This window comes from Adiantum capillus-veneris, chromosome 16, assembly GCF_014529385.1.
Source record: "Adiantum capillus-veneris isolate H3 chromosome 16, ASM1452938v2, whole genome shotgun sequence".
Taxonomy (NCBI): Eukaryota; Viridiplantae; Streptophyta; class Polypodiopsida; order Polypodiales; family Pteridaceae; genus Adiantum; species Adiantum capillus-veneris.
In genome coordinates, this window is record NC_140946.1 from 66,295,607 (window position 1) to 66,315,442 (window position 19,836).

Below are 19,836 nucleotides of genomic sequence, written 5' to 3' on the forward strand. Positions count from 1 at the left end.
TAATAAAAAAACACAGATCTAAATCACAATCTTTTTTGCTTAGCATTGTCCAAATAGACTAGATTTTGTATTCTTGTTACCATATTTGAAACTTTGAGGAAACTTTTTGGTGTCTCATTAGGAAAATAAGATGGCCATATATGTCGAACTTCTTTTATGTTTTATGTTTAAATCTGAGTAAGATTTAACTTTGGATACTATAAGCTCATTCCACCTTAAATCAAAGGAATAGTTGGATGAAAGCCTTAAAACATATGCTTAATACTAGAGAGAAGAGACCTAGTTTTTTTTATTTTGTTGAATATTTTAAAAAAAATTGAGAATACAAATTTGTTTCTATCAAAAGCTGATAAATAATGTCAAACTTGGATTGATAGTATCATGTTGAAACATTATTTGGTAGAGGATTTACTTAAAATATTTTGGAAAAACATATTCTTGAATATAGTTAATAATTCCCACAAGTAAATAAAAATTGTTCACTTAGGGCTCTATGATGATCCTTTTACTAAGAGAAGTCCTAAGGAGCGTTTTTGCTTTGGCACTTTGAAATAGAAGAATAAGAATAATTTAGATACCTTCTTAACACTAGTTTGGTAACTTAACAAGACATAAAAGTATCCTTTCATGGTTTTGGCAAAAATAAAATATCTTCAACCTATTGTAGACATGGTCACTCAAAAACTTTAAAGTACATCTAGGACAATAGCTAGTTCATTAATTTTTAAGCAAGACAAGGATAAGAACTAATAGATTATGACACCTATAATATACTTCTTCAAGGCAGATGAGAAGTCTATCTATGCTTAAAAAGTTTTGGGTAGCTTTAGTTCACCTCTAATGTGAAGACCTATTTCATTTATAGGTTAGGGACCGCTCATTAACATTATTGATAATCCTACTTTACAAGATAATAAATCAAAATTAGGATTTTATGAATATCAAAATATGGCGGGCCTCCCTTGTTTGCTCAAGTCATGGATGTGGGCTCAAGAGAAGGGTATTATTGATGGTAAAAGATGAGAGAGAGAGAGAGAGAGAGAGAGAGAGAGAGAGAGCTCCGTTCACTTGGATTACAAAAATTGTACCTTTAATAGGGTAAAATATGCATGTGCAAAAAGGAAAATGCATCTATTAGGCAAGAAATGCATGCTCTCTTCACTACGCTTGCTATTAAGCTAAGTTTTGTCTAATCCATCTTTCATATTTCGCACAACAAGAGTTGGTTCCCCCCGTGAGCTTTGGTTCTTTCTCTTTTCTAGTCATACAAATACAAAGAGAACCCCAAGTATCACCTTCAGGAAGATCATAACTGATGCTATGGCACTTGCCACTGTTGTTGCAACCAATCCAGCTCACAAACAGTTGTTCAATACACGCACATTCAAATGCTCATGCCAAGTGCAACTGCCTCAAAAAAAGGCTCATCCTTCATGAGTGGAATGGTTTTCATGATTTGCAGATGGAAAGGGTCTCCGACACTGACATCTACAATACAAAGACAAGAAAATCAGAGAAAGGATTGAAAATATAATACCAAAGACATGCACAACCATCAAGGCCACAAACCTTTATGTACACATAAAGGGACATTGTGCGAATTTGAAAGTTGAAGAAGCACAAACTTCCATAAGTTTGCATCGTTCTGAATGTTTGCTTCTATGGTGAACACCTAGGTATATGGACAAAAATCAAGTCTTACATAGCATGTGACCCATCAATCTCAATATGAAAAACCCTTAAATGTGTCTTAAATGAGTATAATGTCACCTGTTCATGAGCTTGTACACCTGTCAAATACTCCTTGAATTTCAATGTCGACGAGAAGTCGTCAAAAGCAAATGCAGCATCTCGTAGAGTTGTCCCAACAATTCCATTCCCAACCGCCTTTCCATAGGACTCCTATGTTTGAACAGTAAAAACATAGTGGTGATTCTTATGAAATCAACCAAAAGCACAAGCATCAGATAGCCATACAACACATACTTTAAGAGTCCACAAATGCAGAAAATGCTGTTTGCGTGCTTCAAGCTCATTCAACTGTTCTAGCTGTGCAACCTCCATCTCCGAAAACTTGCGTCTACCAAACCTTATTAAGTCTGTCCGTGTCACTCGATCCTTTTCCTCCACATCAATGCCAACCTACAAGACAAAAAAAGAAACAGCAGAAATGTTAGATGGTTAACAATTCGGCAGAATGACCTTCATGAGTTGTTGAAACTAACTCGAGAACTCGGACGATTGTTTTAAATTAACATCACACCATGATGATTTCATCCCAAAAGACCGACAATGATGTCCTTCCTCTGCTTGTGAGGGGTGTCTCCCCCCCCCCCCCCCCCCCCGCCCCTGCCCCTTTCCCCTATCACAAGCATTTACAAGTGTATAGCCATCTCACAATGAGATAGAAAACACAGTGTGGCCATCCAGTGGAGACTGAATGACACTGCTTATGCGCTTCCTGCAGGCAGAGTAAGTTTGGCTCAGGATTCTTCGTTCGATGGCCTCCACCCTTCCAAATATGTTGACTCACAGTAGCCATAGAGTTTTGAAACGGGAAGCTCTTTAACGATTCTCAAAGCTTTCAGGAGGTCTCGACATATACATAGACGCTAATGATCATGCACATAGCAAAACATGCCAAAGTCAGACATATATTAGGTGCATTGTGTGCTAGAGAACTCATGGCTTGCTTGAAACTTCAAATAGAATAAATAGCAACCACAAGTGATAAATTTGGTCGGGGTTCTTGGAAACTACGGTATGGTGTTCAATTGGGGGCCAGCAGCATGGTCAGCTAGTGAGACAGAGCAGCCTGCAGGACAGCTTTGCTATTAGGCTCTAGGCAAGGCCACCTTAGCAATGCCCTATACCTGACTTCTCGACAGAGACATGGATTCAGGAGAGACCTCCGGTTCATATGTAGGCTCGGTGACAGGTGTTTTCATGTTTTCAAGGGGCAGCCTGAGCTGCCTGCAGTGACGGACAGAGCTTGAGCCACACCCTCACAGGGGCAATATAATTGCATCCAGGTCAGTTCAAACAAGGCAACCCAAAACTCCCTCTGCAGTAGGGGATCTAAACAGAAACTTTTCGGCTCCATCAGAAAGGAATGTTGAGAGGGAAGAAATGCCAGGAAAAAGAAGACTGCTTTTGGCCCAGAAGCACTCACTAATTAGGCTTTTAATGAGTTACCTCATGCAAAACGGTAACCAGCCTAAACAATATGGCGGTGCAAAAAGAAAACAATAGACACCACATCATGCAAAGAAAATGATCAAATGCAACACCCCTCTAAAACAGAAACATAAGAAACTTCATGAATTGATCAAAGGCCCTTTGTAACAGATTAGCTGGATACCTGAGAAGCACCTGTAATAGCACAAACAATCAAGGATCTTGTGTGAGATACATTGAAGGTTATTTTTGGCGGGCTCCAAAGCTTTCCAATATTTGAAGGGCTAGGCCACAAAATCTGTTCAGGTATAATCAACAAAAGTCAGTAGTATGTCAAACCACCAACCATGTGTAGAATGGCCGTGCCGATCCAACAAAACATAGCTTTTAAATAAATAAATCAATGTTTCGAAAAATAATTCAAAATTTACAAAAATACTTACTGAATGAAGAACACAGAAATGCATGACATGCTTGTGTTTGTAGCGCATAGGCCCCATATTGAAACTTGAAGCCACTAGGGTAGTATTAGTATCCAAAATGCGTTTCTTTTGCGTATTAAAGAGGCACAACTTTAAATAGATAGATACATATCCATGTTGTTACTTATTCATGGGGGTACGCTAATATAAAGGGGGTGTTGTTTTGGGTTACACACAAACAAGCAAGCAAGCAAGCACACAGATTTATTAGACAACAAGGGAACACACAGAAAGCTCTACATGAATATGCAGTGTTATATCAATAACTAGATAAACCTGTTGAGCAAAAATTAAAGAGCAGCAAAACTTGGTAAAACTTGCCATCGGTTTTCCAAGCTTGCCTCTTTCAAACCTCAAAGCAGTAGCGTCCACAACCCCTCCTGTATCTACAATATCCCATGGGCCTTATCAGGTGCCAACAAGAATCATAGTTTTGAGAGCTGCAGCAAAGAGAGAAAAATTCCCATACATTTAGCGATTAAAATGCGTACTAAAATTCGAGTCAGTAGGTACTCCTTCTGCACCTTCTTGTTTTTTGCTTGCTTCAATATACTTCTTTCTTCACAAGATAAAATGCTCTCGTACGAGCACAACGGACTCATTTGATGTACCTCATCAGGGAAAAGGCACCACACATGCACCTCTCTGCATTTCCAAGTATTTACCATCAACTGACAAGCTCACAAAGCATCAATGCGTACTGGGTGTGCACAAAAAATCATGTCTCTCAACGTGTGTGTGTGTGTGTGTGTGTGTGTGTGTGTGTGACGCACATTGTCACCCCAACTTTTGGTCATTGGCAACCAACTTATTGGGATATTGTTTTTGGGAAGCTTGAAGGACATATTCCTGGATGTCCCTTTACTTCTTCTCTCATTGTTGATTGGAAAGTTGTCACTTCACATTTCGCTTGGAATGGTCAACCATCTGCTGTGGGTAATTCTCTTCGTTTGGAGAGTCTGCATTGGAGCAGGGCCTTTAGCTTCGACTTTGGTTCAACGGTCTCCTCGCCGAGCATATTTTCTTGCCCAAAAAGGAATCTGTCAGGTGCATCAGGTGCTTGATGACTCGGGTTATGTTCTTTCGTTCGCTGATGCAGTGTCCCACTTTCAGTTGGGTCCTCACTATTCTTCTCTCTGGCGGGAAATTCAAAGGATGCTTGCTCATCACCACCCATTCCTCCTTTGGATGTGGACTCTCGCTTCTCTAATTGGAATCTGGCTACTACTAGATTGGATTGCATCTCAGCTGGCAGTGTATATGCCATCTTTCAGTCTGATATATGGATTGTGCGTCATGGTAATCAGCTGTGGTTGCTCTCCGAGCCATCCTTGTGGTGGCAACACACAATGTCTCGTATTTGGTAGAGTCATCTACCTTTGAAGGAACGGGTTTTCTTGTAGAGCTGCTTGGTGGAGCTCTACCTGTTGGCAGTGTATTACATGCTCGGCATATTGCACCTTCCCACTGCCCCAGATGCCTTGAAGCTGAGGAGACCGTGCCACACTTACTATGGTGTTGTCGCCACTCTAGAGCCTTCATTCGGCAAGTGTCGACTGCTCTTCGGCTGCGTTTTCCTTCCAGCTCTTTTCACAGACTCTTTTGGATTTTTGGGGTGCTTCAGTCATTGCATTCTCAGTTTGTGGTGTTCTTCACCTGGGTCAGATTTTGGACTCTGTGGGCCATCTGGCACCATAGGAACTCCTTAATGTTCCAAGGCACTTATGTTGACCCCTTCATCTCTTGGTCAAGCACTGCATTTTTTTTATGACGTTGGAGACATCACTCTTGATGCATATAGGATTTACTTTGACTGTTTCTAGCTTTCAGAGCCTCATAGTGCTCCGCTCTTTGTATCCCTTTCTTTTCGTGGGTTTTCCTCGCTTTGAGGTTTCCCACTTGTAAAGTAATCAAAGCAGATTTACAAAAAAAAAGTAAGTGTGTGTGTGTGTGTGTGTGTGTGTGTGTGAGAGAGAGAGAGAGAGAGAGAGAGAGAGAGAGATGAAATGAAATGAAATGTTACATTAAACGTCTTTAAAAGGCCAAAATGACCTATGAGACCAAACTGATACAATCCTTGTGGATTTAATCCAAAGTCTGGGTACATAAATAAAATGGAAGGCTAAAAAAGACTCAAACTAAAAGAATAAAATCGTCCGACTAGAATCATCATCATCATTGTCAATGCCCAAGGATGTCCGGCATCGGGCGTTGTCCGACAGTATTGCATCGGTCGCTAAAGAGCTTTGTCAATGTCCGCCTCTGTAAATAGTCGTACTGGGCGTCTCCCATATCATGCTAGAATAGTCCTGATCCTCTCATGGAGCCTCCGTCGATGTCGTGGTCGCCCTCGTAGACGTGGGCTCTGTCGACTAATATACCTCCGGTATAAGTGGGCTTTGAAGTCTGCTATGAGGCATGCTTATCTGGCTGCTGAGTCCCTGCTCTAAAAAAGTTAGTGATCTCCCTCTCTGAATGTCTCCCACTGCCTGGTCTCCTCAAGAGACTCTCCCTGTGTCTGTGCAGCTCTAGCAAAATCAACTCGAGGCAACTTTGATCCTGATATCTCATGACTCTAGCCAACAGTCCAAAGCCCTCTCTGAATAGAAAGTAAAAGAGACCTCGTATCTCATAGTATACCAGACAATGACAAATGTAACTCTGTCTCTGGCTCTATATGACACAACTGGCATATCCTAGCCTCTGCTAGTACTCTCCTAAAATTGTCAGTCTCAATCTCTAGCTGATGCGATAATGTGCGCATCTAACCAATAGCACATCGTATCCCATAGGATAAATGAGCGTTCATATAGGCCAGTCTGATCACATATCCATCCTCTGTTAGTTGGAGAAGATGCTCTCTATAGAAATCCGTCTTCCTGCCCAACTCTTGTGTCGGCTGTATCCATGTGCTTCTGGTATCTAGTTGAATCAAATCCTGACGTATAAGTCTAGTGACCTCTGTCTGCATGAGAGAAAGGGAGGGTGCATCCAAGGAGTATTGGAATGGAGACAGTTTATCCATGATGAAGCCATGTGACTGAAACCATGATGTCATCTGCCCATACCAGCATGGTGTGTCCCCCTATAGTGCTAGCTGTCGGGATGACTCAAGGGCTAGCCGAGCATATCTGTCTCTGGGGAGGTCCCATAAATGATTAGTAAGGGCCTCAACTGCAATGGGGGGGGCACAGCTAGCTCAGTTCGAATAATCTCATGTGGCACTCAGGCCTTAGCCCGAATCAACCGAGAGATCATAGAGACTAGAGGCCTCTCCATACACATCAATGCTACCAAATCTGCCATGGTGGTCCACTAAGGGTCCTCAAATCTGAACCCCATAAACCATAGCTAAAGCCAATAGAGTGTCAAAAAGCCACAGCTTTGTTCGAGGTTCCTGAAACTGGACCTGCAAACACATCTTCTCCAGTCCTCCCAAGGCTGCATAAGCTCTCGTCAATCTAGTCTCTGCTGCTCTCCTCAATGAAAACACCGGTCCATTGAAGACTACCCCAAGATAGGTGTATGCATCTTGATTTTCCCAAGATCAGCATATAACAATAGTGGGATCCATGTCCCTGCCAACTGTGCTCCTCTATCACCATCCCTCTCAATGTAGTCAGAAACCTCATCCACATACATGCCAAATAGTGTAGGGGATAGTGGGTAGCCCTGTTTCACCCCAATAGTGGAGTGAACCAAATCAAAAATCCCCTCTAGAGGTGCGTACATGCCCCACTACTAACTTGTATAGAGCCATGATCTCCCAGCTCAGCTCTTTGGGTACCCCCATCTCCTGCAGCCTATACATCAATCTAGCTCTGGGCACTGTATCGAAGGCTTTGCGGAAATCCACAAAGCAACAATAAAGCCCTCTCCCACGCGATCTCCCCTCCTCAATAATGGCTCTGAGTGTCAGAATATGATCAAGAGTAGAGAAACCTCTCCTGAAACCCGCCTGTCCTACTGCTCGTACACCCTCTCTCTCTGCCCATCTACTCAACTGCTTCTCAAGGATGGATGAGTACAACCGTGCCAATGTGTGTCCAATCATGATGGTGTGGTAGTTCCCAGGCTCCATAGGGTCCCCTGACTTGAAGATAGGTACAATAGTGGACAAACTCCGAGTATTAGGTAGGCCCTCGCGCATGACACGATTGAACATCACTGCTAGAAGTTTTGCAAGCAGATCTCTGGCATGTATAAAATGCTCTGCTACCAGGCCACGTGATCATATGCCCTCTTGATCTTCATCCTATCAATGGCTTTCTTTACCATCCCAGCGGTAAAGAAAGCACATGTGTGTGGGCATGGCTTTGGCGGATCTGGAACAGGTGGCTGCTTCGAGACTGTGTAGAGGGATGACGCATATTGACCCCATACCTCCGTAGAAGTGATGACTGGTGGGGGAGAGTGCTCATGGAAGAGTCACCATGCCTTGCCTGAATCCTGGCTAAAAACAATTGATATAAATCCTGCTCTACTCGAGCTAGAAACGCCCTCTTCTTCCATCGTACCAAACACCGAGAAGCAATCCGTGACTATCTGTGGGTAATGACTCCTAGAAGTACCTCCCTCTGAAGTCGAGCTTTGGTCTCTCTGCACTCCTCATCATACCATCTATTTTAGGGTATGCTCCCAGAACGTCGTCACTGCCCCAGGCTCAGTGTGTGGGTATGCCTCTGTTGTTGCGTCCTATAGTCTCTGTCAATATATAAGTGAGCTCCCCTAGAGGTCTCCCCGGGTCCTCAGTGCATAAACGTCTGTAGATACCACCTATGTAGACAGAATCAGTCTCCGAAGTAAAACTGTATCAAGTATGCGTAGATGTCTGTGCCAATCAAGCTGTGCTGAACTGGAATCGAGTTGTGCTGAACTAGAATGAGACAGTAAACGTGAGGAGGGCATGATCTACTGCTACCACAATAGGCATGTAAAGTCCTGAATAGAGGGTATGAAACTGGGCGTTGGAAAACAAGTGAACCCACTCGACGTTGGAAATCTTTGGAGGCCATCAAGATGGCCAGACCATGTGCGGTCCCCAAATCTGTCAGATATTCCCCCTATCCAGTTTGCTCTTCATCCTACGAACACCTGGCCAATCCCATATCACTGACATCCAATTCTCTCACCATTTCCTCTGAGGTATCGTAGAAAGCTGTACAAGACTGGCCTATCCTTGACATTAGAGTCTCCCAGAAAATTTACATCTCCATCCCTAGAGAACTCCCATATGTCCTCATCCAATATCATGTAGGGTGATTGCCCCCTGGGCGATGCATAATGAGATGTGCTGGGAACAAAATAGCATATTGCAATGTAGAGTGGCCTCCCTGTCTCCGGTCTCACTCTGACCCACATATATTTGGCATGCTCATCTCTCCAAACAATACGAATGAGGGGTTGAAGCTCCTCCCTGAATATAGGACTACCACACCTCCTGTCCCCCTGTCCTCTATGCATTGATCTCACATCCTGCATACAAGTAGTCTCCCAATGGTATCCGGTCACACTAGATGATGTGTCCCGGGGAGTTTGATGCGTTTCCGAGTTAAAAATAATCTCTCTTCCCTTAAAGCTATCCTCAAATGCGCCTACATCTAGCTTCATTGATCCATTACAATTCCATGCTGCCATTTTAAGGCTGGTCCCATAGGTCTCGCACCGTCATGAGGTGAGTCTTTCCAACACCACTACTCTCCCTCCCCTATAGAAAGCAATTTTCCCTTTCTCCGTAGCCGCCTTGATCTCGAGCATCAACTCTTGCATGTGTGCTACCTGTGTTGAGATCATCACCCAAAAATATCCCAGTTTGCTTGAGTGTTGGTCTCTTCTTTCCTAGCTTCCAGTGTAGGGAATCGTATAATGAGTGCTCTTTCCTTAGGCCTTCCTTTCTCATCACTTCCCTTCTTAACAACTATTGAAGACCCTATGTGTGTGGGTTCAAAAATACCCATGCGCTTCAAGAGCTCTTGCACTTCTTCTTCTACTTTTCCAGTGTCTTTGAGACCTCTAACACGCACATGGAGGACTCTAGTCTTTCTCTTTTGCTCCTCCTCAATTGTCATATTGATGACAGTGGATGTCGGGTGGCTTCAGGCTTCTCACACACACACACACACACACAACATTGAAATAAGCAACCCTATAACAGAAGGAATGGGAACAAAAACAACAAAACAAACCGTGATGTTGGAGGCTCAAGAAAAGATGTAGAACAGCAACACACTTGTCGCAAAAACTGTGACTTTGGTTTTGAATGCATTGTAAGATTAGCAGCCAACCGAGCATAAGAAAATGCACTCCTGGATAAAACATTTGCACGAGTGAGAGTGGGAGATAGCTAGAGAAAGAAAAAATGATTGAACAAACTACAATAAAAATGTCTACTAGAAGCCATTAGCAAGTTTCTTTATCCTCTAAACATCCTGGAGTGCAAAGACAATAATGCTAGGTGTAACGTGCACAATGGCTCTTTGTGCCACTAGGACATGCTAAACCTATTTCCAGAGCTAAACAACGTCTACAGAGCCTTGGAAATTTTGTACCGAATTTTTTTTGTGAGCATATTAGTTTTCATCATACGGTACGAAAATAGTGTTTTTCAATTTATATTGTACGGTATGGATTCATATGGTGTGTCGTTATTTACCTCTTTAAAACCATACCAACATTTGCAAATTACCTCATGACTTACAAGTTGCGACTATACCTGGGGCTAAGGTTAAGGTGTCTAAACACTCGTGGAAAATGGCCTAGGTAGTGGGTACACCAAACTAACAGCCAAGACTCAACGCACAGCTGCAATAATAACAAAGGCATACCGTATTTGAGTCCATACGACTGTACAATATGGGCAGTTGTACACTGTGGGGAAACTTCCATGTTTGCAAGACAAGCACGTCCACATGAGTCCCTTAGGTTATGTTTTTGGCAGTCATAACTCTCTTTGCATATTTGGTTTGTACAATGTATTTGCTGGGTGCTTTTACACTATGATTGGCATCCAATGGCACTAGCATGTAAATTGAGATGACATTGAGTCATCCCTCAAGTCTCACATCAAACAAGTGAGCCATTTAGGAGATATCATCCATTTATTGTCCCTGTAGTATGTGCACCTTTTTTTACTGTTCCAGGGGAACGGGATCTTGAGGAAACTAGAGGGTCACTTTACATGGACAAAAATGCCCCTAGCGCCCCCATATCTCGATTGTTTTTTCCCAAGCTGTCCCTAGCCTTTTGCATCAGCCCATGGCCCTCCTAAGCCACTCTTGGCGTTTTGTAGCAGCATCGCAGCCTATCTCGAGCCCATGTCTGAGCACATTCAAGGGGCCCTCTCTGCTATCTAATTAGTCATTATATAACCCACATGTCTTTGCTGCCATTTCCGCTCCGTTTTCAGCCCTAGATCTCACAGCCATTCCCACATTTTTTCAACCAGCATTCCCATATCACCAAGATCCCATACCAACTTTGCCAAGGGGACTCCCTCCCAAATCCATCTCCTCTAAAGGAAACACAGGATCAACACAAAACTGCTTGCCAAGGGAGCCCACTACTCCGATAGACTGCCATTGCAGGTTAGAATGCTCTGGAAGAGGAACCAAACCCTGAAAAGCCAGCCATATATGACAACCATGGTGACCCAATGCTAGCAATCTAGAAAACTTAGCGTCCTCTGAAGCGACAACGGGACGATTGCAGGCAGCAGAATAGGCCCACTATCCCTCATGAGCAGGCATGTCAAATCTGTCCCCAAATTGTAGCGTGTAAATCAGAAGGAATAGCATTGTGTCATGAGCACAGCAAGAGAAACATCTCTATGAGAAGTACATGAAGGTACAATAATATGTTTCTATCAGGCTCAGGAAAAGGAGAAGGTATCTCTGTTGAAGCAGTACAAGCCTGAAGAGATGAATCCTATTGAGGATCCCTATGCTTGTAGACCTATCTAACTGGAGGAGCTTTTGTCTGCCTCTGTCGCCTTCGAATCTTCTTTGCTTCTCTCCTCCTAGCTCTCTCAACCTCTGACCTCCTAGTACCTGATGATGCCTCCAGGCTGTTGTCTCTCTTGAGACATTGTCTATTGTATGTGCGCCAAACGCTCTGACCTCCTAGTGCATTCAGGCTGCCATACGACAAAACAATGTCATGGTAAACCTTCAAAGAATACTCTTTTGTTGTATGTCTCCTCCAGATAGGGAAAGAAATGGACCCAAGAGGATTCTTCACAAGAGAGAGAGAAGGGGAAGAAGGGGGGGGGGGGGGGGGGGGGGGGGGGGGGGGTATACACACCATCGGATGGTGCACCACCCTCACTCAAAACAACACCCAGTCGGATGGTGCACCACCATCACTCAAAACAACACCCAGCCTACAGCCTATCCCTATAATATGCGGTTGAAACTCTCGCAAGTCCGAGAAACTTGGATGTAGCTGCTAGATCCTAGCCGACGCTAGGTAGATCCATCATTGCCTCCATGTATACAAGTAGGAATAGGCTCTCTTGTGACTAAAATAGGCCAATGCTAGCTAGCTTGATCCAATGTCTCAAACTAAACCCTATAGCAACGCCTCCCCAATGGAGAGACAATCACCATCCTCAGAATAAGTGACACCAAAAAGGCACCTTTGAGGAAGTCCAAAAGCTTTCATGACTTTGCATAACACATAGCCTGCCTCTAGTGTGGCCATTCAACTGTGAATGGAACTGAGTATATCTATTGAAAGTCTCATCCCAATGGATGACCCATTGGAATCCATGTTAGAGAACAAAATCATCTCCTATGAACTAACCAAAGGCAACCCGATAGCTGGTGTATGGTGACCTAAAGGGATTCCTTGCCAGAGCAAGGAACTTTTGGACATTTCAAACGAACACAATTTAAAACGTTGAACCACAAACGAACGTTTAATAGTCAAGTGCTTTTATAAAATATAATTAAAAATAGAGAATCACAAATTTAGATGTTCACTTAAATATCACTTTCAATGTGCTAAAGAGTGCTATAATTTATCACAAGTTGGCATTTGAGCCTTGATAAAACCATCAAAGAGATGCCTGCCCTGCGCATAGAAGCTAAAATATGCATATTTTATTTAGAATATGGGACATCTTGTACTGAAACGTGGAGTACGTCTCATAATGTTTCCTATTCTAGCATTTCTTTGCTTAAAACGTATTCTATTCTAATGTCTTTTGCTACTTGATCAAGTGTATTTTAGAGCTTTGTGGTGCTTGTTTATGTACTCCTCGTGCTTGGTATGAGAAAGCTGACACTCATTTGGTTAAACGAGGCTTTCAAAACAGTCCAACAGAAAGCACATTGTATGTAAAGCGTGAGGGTGATGTACTTCTCATTGTGGTTCTTTATGTTGATGATTTGCTGATCACTGGACCAAATGAGAGACATATTGCTGAATTTAAGGCTGATTTGAATGCTACTTTCAATATGAAAGATTTGGGGCTATTGCATCATTACTTGGGTATACAGTTTAAGCAGTGTGATGGTGGTATTGCCTTGTGTCAGAAAAGTTACATAGAGACATTGCTATGTAAGTTTGGACTTGAGGATTGCAAACCTATTGCCACTCCCATGGAAACAGGTTTGAAGTTGAGTCTACATGATGCTGGCGATCCTGCTGATGTCACTCTTTACCAAACTGCTGTTGGCTGCCTCATTTATGTATGCAACACAAGGCCGGATATTCAGTTTGCAGTCTCACAGGTCAGCAGATTTATGCATAGCCCAGGGTCTAAGCATTGGCAGGTTGTCAAGAGGATTTTCCGCTACCTTAGTGGCACTTTACATCTTGGCTTGTTTTATCCCAAGGGGGAATCATTGCCGCCAAAAAATAAAAAAATTTGGGATATTTTTGAGCGACGCAAATCTCGGCTTTTGGCCAGAAAAGCATAATTGCTTTTTATTGCTCTCATTGTGAGAGAGAGAGAGAGAGAGAGAGAGAGAGAGAGAGAGAGAGAGAGAATTCGCTTTTGCTTTCAGAAACTCTCTGTGAGAGAGGGAAAAGAGCTTTTGCTTTCAGGGCTTTTGGGGCTCTGCTTTTGGGCATCCCTTGTAACCTTTAAATAAGTGGTAAGGGCTTCACTTCTGAGAGCATCTGGACGCAGAGTCTGAGAGTGAAACCCTAACCGCTCTCTTGTACTTTGATGATTGATTAATACAAAAAGAAATACCAAAAGGGACGCCAGTCTTTGGGGCCAATATCTCTAGGCACGGAACTCCGCAGGGCCAGTGCAAATCTATTGTGATCTGTGAATTGTTTGAAGTGGTTATTTGGTGCTGTCGTGATTGATTCTTGACTTGGAGTGTCCAAGTCTGTTACACCTCTTGCCATGCGTGATACCAATTAATGGCATCACCGGCAAGGTACATGGCTGCTGTCAAAACCTTGCTATTCCCTGTATTCTTCGTTGTCGCAAAATAAGCATTAAATTGATGCAACCAAGAATGAATAACACTAGCAACCATCTTACCGTCATACTTACTGAATGTCAACTTCTTTGTGACGGGGTTGTTGGAGTCTGAATCTCTGCTTGTGCTACTTGATGAACTACCAACATCTTTGACCGGCTCGGGCTTCGAGATAAGTACCTGTAGGACCAACTCTTGCATGCGTTGGTCTCTCTACGCCTCACGCTCTTAACACCAAGGCCGCTCGTCTGTCTTCGCCCTCGCGATCCAATTCTGCCTTTCTTTCCTTGGCCGCCAAGCACGCTTGCTCACGCTCACGATCCAAGGCTATCTTTCTTTCTTTGGCTACCAAGTGCGCTTGCTCACGCTCGCGATCCAAGGCTGCCTTTCTTTCTTCGGCCGCCAAGCGCGCTTGCTCGCGTTCGCGATCAAAGGTTGCGCGTTGCGCCTCTTCTTGTAGCATCATGTCCATCATCGACTTGACCAAAGCCTCCATAGGATTTGGTGCAAACGGTGGCGTAGATGGGGAAGGAGGAGGGTCGGAAAAACCTTCTGGTGGAAAAACTTATTCTTCGCCACCTCCATGCTCATCACCGTCACGCAAAGTATCCATTCCGCTTCGGGTAATGACCATACACTGAGATCTTGGGTACTTAAGTCGACGAGGAACTTGGGCTCTTGTGGTTCTTGGTTCTTGAGTCCTTGAGTTCTTGAGGTTCTTGAGGTTCTTCTTTAGCTTGCAATCTGTGTTAGAGAAGGCTTTTCACTTACCCAAGCTCGACTCTTCCCCGCGGGCGCACCCCTTGGCGGCCTTGCGCTCACACCAAAGTTGCTTTTTCCTACCTCACGTAGATTGGCCGGCCTCCAAGTGCACGGTCTGCTCTCAATGAGTGAAAAGAGGAACGAGGACAGGCCGGACTTAGATTACCTGTCACTCTTCAAAAACAAGATTAGGAATCGACACGCCCAAGTGGACTTAGGTTACGTGCGACCGCAACAAGCAAAAAATTTCTTGTGGTTCTTTCCTTGAGAGATACAGAACACTGCCAATGTAAGGTGCAACGGATTGAACTTTGCTCAAGATGAGTGCTCCGAACTGTGCTTAAGGGTTCCTTTTACTTACGGAAGGGAGAGCCTTCCGTTCCTTCAGTGAGAGAGTGCAAATGATCACAAACAAAGTAAAAGAACACTGTGAATGAAGGTGTTGATACACACACACACACACACACACACACACACACACACACACAGAAGAATATGACATCAGAATGTTGTCAAACCCTCCTCCAAGGGCCCCACACTCTATGGCAAGAGAGATCTATACTATTGATTGCACAAATCTAGTACAATGGTCTAGATGCAATGGACTTGCCGACGATGTCGACGACAATGATGGCGACGACGAGGACGGGCTGAAATCTGAAAACGCTAGGGGCTGAAATCTGCTAACTGCTGAATTCTGACACTGTGTCGGCGAGAACGACGATGGCGACGACGCGACGACGATGCGCTGAAAACGCAGTGTAGCACGGATAATGTGTCGTGCTCTCTACAGTGTGGGTGCCCCTCAGTGCAATGTGCGTGACAATCTCACTCAAACAAATGGAACTCTCTCAAACAGAATGAAACACAGAAATAACGGATAACAACAGAGACACAACAGTGGACCAGAACACTAGCTCAAAGAACCATGTACAGACTTTGGCGTGGCAGCACACTCAGCTCCAGCCGAGGACTCACAGGTACAAACGGGGTGTCGAGGCTCAGATGTGCAGGGATGGTGAAGCAGTGCTCTGTGTAAGACTCGCTCTAGACGACTACGTACAAGATAATGATAATGACTCGACGGCTACTACTCATATATACAATCATAAAGAGCCACCAACGGCTCATAAATGTCAGCCAGCTAAGTGTGACCTGGCCACATGTCCACTAGGCCACCATCCGTATCCCTGCCACGTGTCACTGCCCAGAGTGTCCGTCCAGTGTGAACAGACCAGACCAACTGTACTAACTGTAACTGTGTCCTGTAGCCTGCTACAGGTTGCCCGCCACAAGACTGGTCACCGTCTCGGTGAGCCAAACACTGAATGAAACTGCAAAAGTAATTGTATGTACAATGAAAGGTGGGGCAAGAGCACAGTCCTGTCACCCAAGGGAAAGTGTCGTCGCCACTGCTGCCCCAGAAGTATCCGGATCGGGAGGCGCCATCAGATCGATTGTGTAACGATGCGGTTGCTGGACTGTGCTCTGCATAACCTGGCTCCCTGTGGTTTGAGCAGCCATCTGCTGCACAGCGGATGGAAGCACCTGTCCTGAAGTGAACTCCGGACGCCTAGTAACACAACCATGGCGGTGTGCACCAGCAACACCGTCACAGCAAGGAACACTCTAGCTCTGCATGGGTGGCTTCTGGACCTGAGACCCCTGCTGAGTAAAGTACTGGAACTGGGGTTGTGGGTAGTGTCCCACGAACTGCTGAGATGGCTGAGAGGGACCTGCTGGTGCTACAAAGCCTGCTGGATTCTGGACCTGTATCCCTGGCCCAGTCCATCCATATCCCACAGGAGCCTGGGTAGGCCTGTTACCATACATAAGCATTTCTTGAAATCCCTGCACCTATGCTTTTAGGTCATCAATAATCCTTGACTTTATCTTCAATGCTTGCTGTAGTACAAAAATCGTTGCATCTCGATCGAGATCCCTCCATAGCTGCGTATGTGGCGGAGTGACGTTGGTGCATTGCAGCTAGCTGCTCTGCGCCTAGCTCGATGGTGGCAATAGCAGCTCTGGAGTCTTGAAGTAACTTCTCTGAAAGCTGAAACAGAGAAGTGGAGTCGGCCATACCTGAAGATCCCTCATATGCATGTGATGCTGGAGGTCGCACATGTGGCACAGCCGGCAAGCTATAAGTAGGTACAGCTGGTGTAGTAGGTGCCTCTAAGATTGTTGTTGTAGGTGGAGAGAGAGATACGTTGACCGGTGTATGAGTGAAGATGGGAGAAGAAGGAAGAGGATCCTATATGGGTGAAGTGACCATCCTGTCCTGAGGAGCGGCAGTAGACACTGGCGCCGGCACAGCAGAACCAGGGGTAGAAGTAGACATGGGACGCTGAAAATGTACCCTAGTCTGCTGGCTCTCAGAAACTGGCAAGGAGAGTAGAGACTTCACTGTATCCTTCATCACTTTCGCCTTGATCTTCTTTTTCTTGGTGACTGTTGGGTCAACCTGCATGCTCACGGTTTTCCTTTTCCCTTTCGAGGTTCCCTGCTCCTCATCCACTTCATTTGGGTTAATAGGTATGTTTATGACCCATGCCAAGAGAGGTGCCGCAAAACATTTAAAACTTAACTGCACAAACCGCACTTGGGCCCGAAATCTTTTAGCCCTAGACTGCAAAGAGCTGAAGAGAATCTGGTGGAATCCACAAGGGATAGTGTGGATTAAACAGTATAGCCCGTCGCAGTGGGAGAATGTAGTGAGAAGATCAGTTTTTTCCTTGTCTTCTTTGGCATCTCAAGCCAGAAAGTAATACCTGAAGATTGTGAGAAGCCGTCTGTTTCACTCATAACTTGGGTGATCCGAACTCAATAGCTCTTGACATGCTTGAATTGTCGCATCCTTGGACAGCAAAGAGAAAGTGTGAGTAGTAGGCTTCACAGCTGGAAAGTTGGTCATACCCATGGCATGGCCAAGCCTTGTAGCTGTTAGCTTGTGGCCCCGGACCTTTGGAAAGTCTTTCAACAGTTGATGTATCATCTCTGCTGGAACCGTATCAGGTAAATCTGCATCAGCCAATGCTGTGAGGCCCAGAGTCCGAAGCTGAGCAGTCGAAAGCACCTCACTAAGAGATGGTCAAGGTTGCTGCATATAAAAATTTAATGAGAATGCTGTGCGATTTTTCGAAGAAGCAGGCCTCTTGATTGCATGAGTGATGATTGGCTGCTTTCCTTTCTTCTGAGCCACTTTTGAATGTTCCTCCTGATCACTGGAAGCACCTGACTCGGAATTTACATCTGAATCATCAGATGCTGCTGAGTCTGCTTTGTAGCTCTCATCACTTGGGTCACTGGAGGTAAAGTCATCTATGCCATGGCTGCTGCTTGCAGATACTTCCTCTACTTCGCTCTCTAATTCTGCAACCAGAGCTTTCCTCTTCTTCAATTCTTCCTTTCTCTTACTACTGCCTTTTGGCTGTTTCTCCTGTTGCTTGCTACCTCCTGCCATGGTGAGGTCAGGTGGATGACAAAACAGTAGCAGTTGAGTAGAACAATTTTCCAGGATCAGATGCAGACCAAGGTGGAGTTTCTGCAGACCAAGGTGGAGTAAACGATTTGGGATTGGGCTAGGCAGAGGTTGGACAGAAGGGGAGCTGGGGCGATTTTGTGGGGCTGGGCGAGAGGATTGATTGAGGATTGGATACAGGGGCTAATCAAGAGCTAATAGGCGAAGGAAGTTAGGCTGGGGCGAGTAAGTTAGGATAGGGGCGAATGAAGAGTGTAGGGGCGAGAAAGTTATCTGGGGCGAATTAATAAGGCTTGGGCGAATTTGGGCGAGAAAGTTATCTGAGTCAGTTAGGGTAGGGGCGAATGAAGTTAGGGTAGGGGCGAATCTAATTGTGCTGAGAGGGTATGGGCGAATTTTGAGAGGAAACTGGGTAGGGCGATTTGAAAATAGGCAGGGGTGAATCCAATTGTGCTGAGAGGGTAGGGGCAAATAGATGAGAGGAAAATGGGTAGAGGGGCGAATCCAGTTGTGCTGAGAGGGTAGGGGCGAATTGCTGAGAGTAAAATGGGTAGGGGAGAATCCAACAAAATAGGGCAGGGGCGATGAGTCAATTAGGGTAGGGGCGAATGAAGTTAGGGTAGGGGCGAATCTAATTGTGTTGAGAGGGTATGGGCGAATTTTGAGAGGGAACTGGGTAGGGCGATTTGAAAATAGGCAGGGGCAAATCCAATTGTGCTGAGAGGGTAGGGGAGAATAGGTGAGAGGAAAATGGGTAGAGGGGCGAATCCAGTTGTGCTGAAAGGGTAGGGGCGAATTGCTGAGAGTAAAATGGGTAGGGGCGAATCCAACAAAATAGGGCAGGGGGGAATCCAGACAAAATAGGGCTGGGGCGAATTCTGTTTTAGTAAGGATGGGGCGAATTTTACCAGGGTAGGCTGGGGCGAATTTTTTGTGATGGGGCGAATATTGAAGGATGGGGTGAATTTTGCAGGGCTGAGGCGAGGGCGAAGGTTGGAGAGGGGTCGACAAGGAAGGTCGAGGGCGATGGCTGTAGGTGCGAGGGGTTGACAGGGGACTAGGCGAGCTTTGGAGAGGGGAACGAGGGCTAGGGAATTTAGTGGTGAATTTGGAGGGGAAGCCACATTCGACACAAAGCAGACAAAAAGCAGGTATGAGATGAGGCTTATTGACATGGCAAAAAGACGCATTCAAGCATGTTCAGGATGGGAACTTAGTAGGAGGAGAGAATTTGGGAATGCGGGGCAGGTTAAGAGATGACAAGGGGCTCAGTAAGCAAGAACAGTGCGGGGGAAAAGAAAGAACAAGGCCTAGATAGAGAGCCAGATATAAATGCTGTCAGAGATAGAGAATAACGATTTAGGCCTTATCTTTTCGGCTATGGGGTTTATTAATCAGAACGGGCTCTAATTAACAGGAGGAAAACATCATTATTGAATCAATTTGAGGAGTCTTTTACAAAAGATAGTCCCAGAAGGCAAAGAGAGATTTGATG

General features: G+C 44.8%; 1 protein-coding gene across 5 annotated transcripts in view; it reads right to left on the reverse strand.

Annotated features, from left to right (window-relative positions):
• Window positions 1-1,017: 1,017 nt before the first annotated feature.
• The window catches only part of LOC147439199 (uncharacterized), a 45,949-nt gene continuing 27,130 nt past the window's right edge, over window positions 1,018-19,836 (reverse strand). The window contains exons 2-9 of one of the 5 annotated variants that reach the window (XM_086485075.1): window positions 9,845-9,964; window positions 4,129-4,304; window positions 3,981-4,045; window positions 3,362-3,475; window positions 1,987-2,142; window positions 1,771-1,902; window positions 1,570-1,672; window positions 1,018-1,488 (exon numbers count right to left, since the gene is read on the reverse strand). In XM_086485075.1, the coding sequence (XP_086341201.1) occupies window positions 1,385-1,488; window positions 1,570-1,672; window positions 1,771-1,902; window positions 1,987-2,142; window positions 3,362-3,475; window positions 3,981-4,045; window positions 4,129-4,304; window positions 9,845-9,964 (970 nt within the window). In that variant the 3' untranslated portion in view covers window positions 1,018-1,384. The remainder of the gene's footprint in view (window positions 1,489-1,569; window positions 1,673-1,770; window positions 1,903-1,986; window positions 2,143-3,361; window positions 3,476-3,980; window positions 4,046-4,128; window positions 4,305-9,844; window positions 9,965-19,836) is intronic. The other 4 variants (XM_086485076.1, XM_086485078.1, XM_086485077.1 and 1 more) reach the window with 4 other exon arrangements.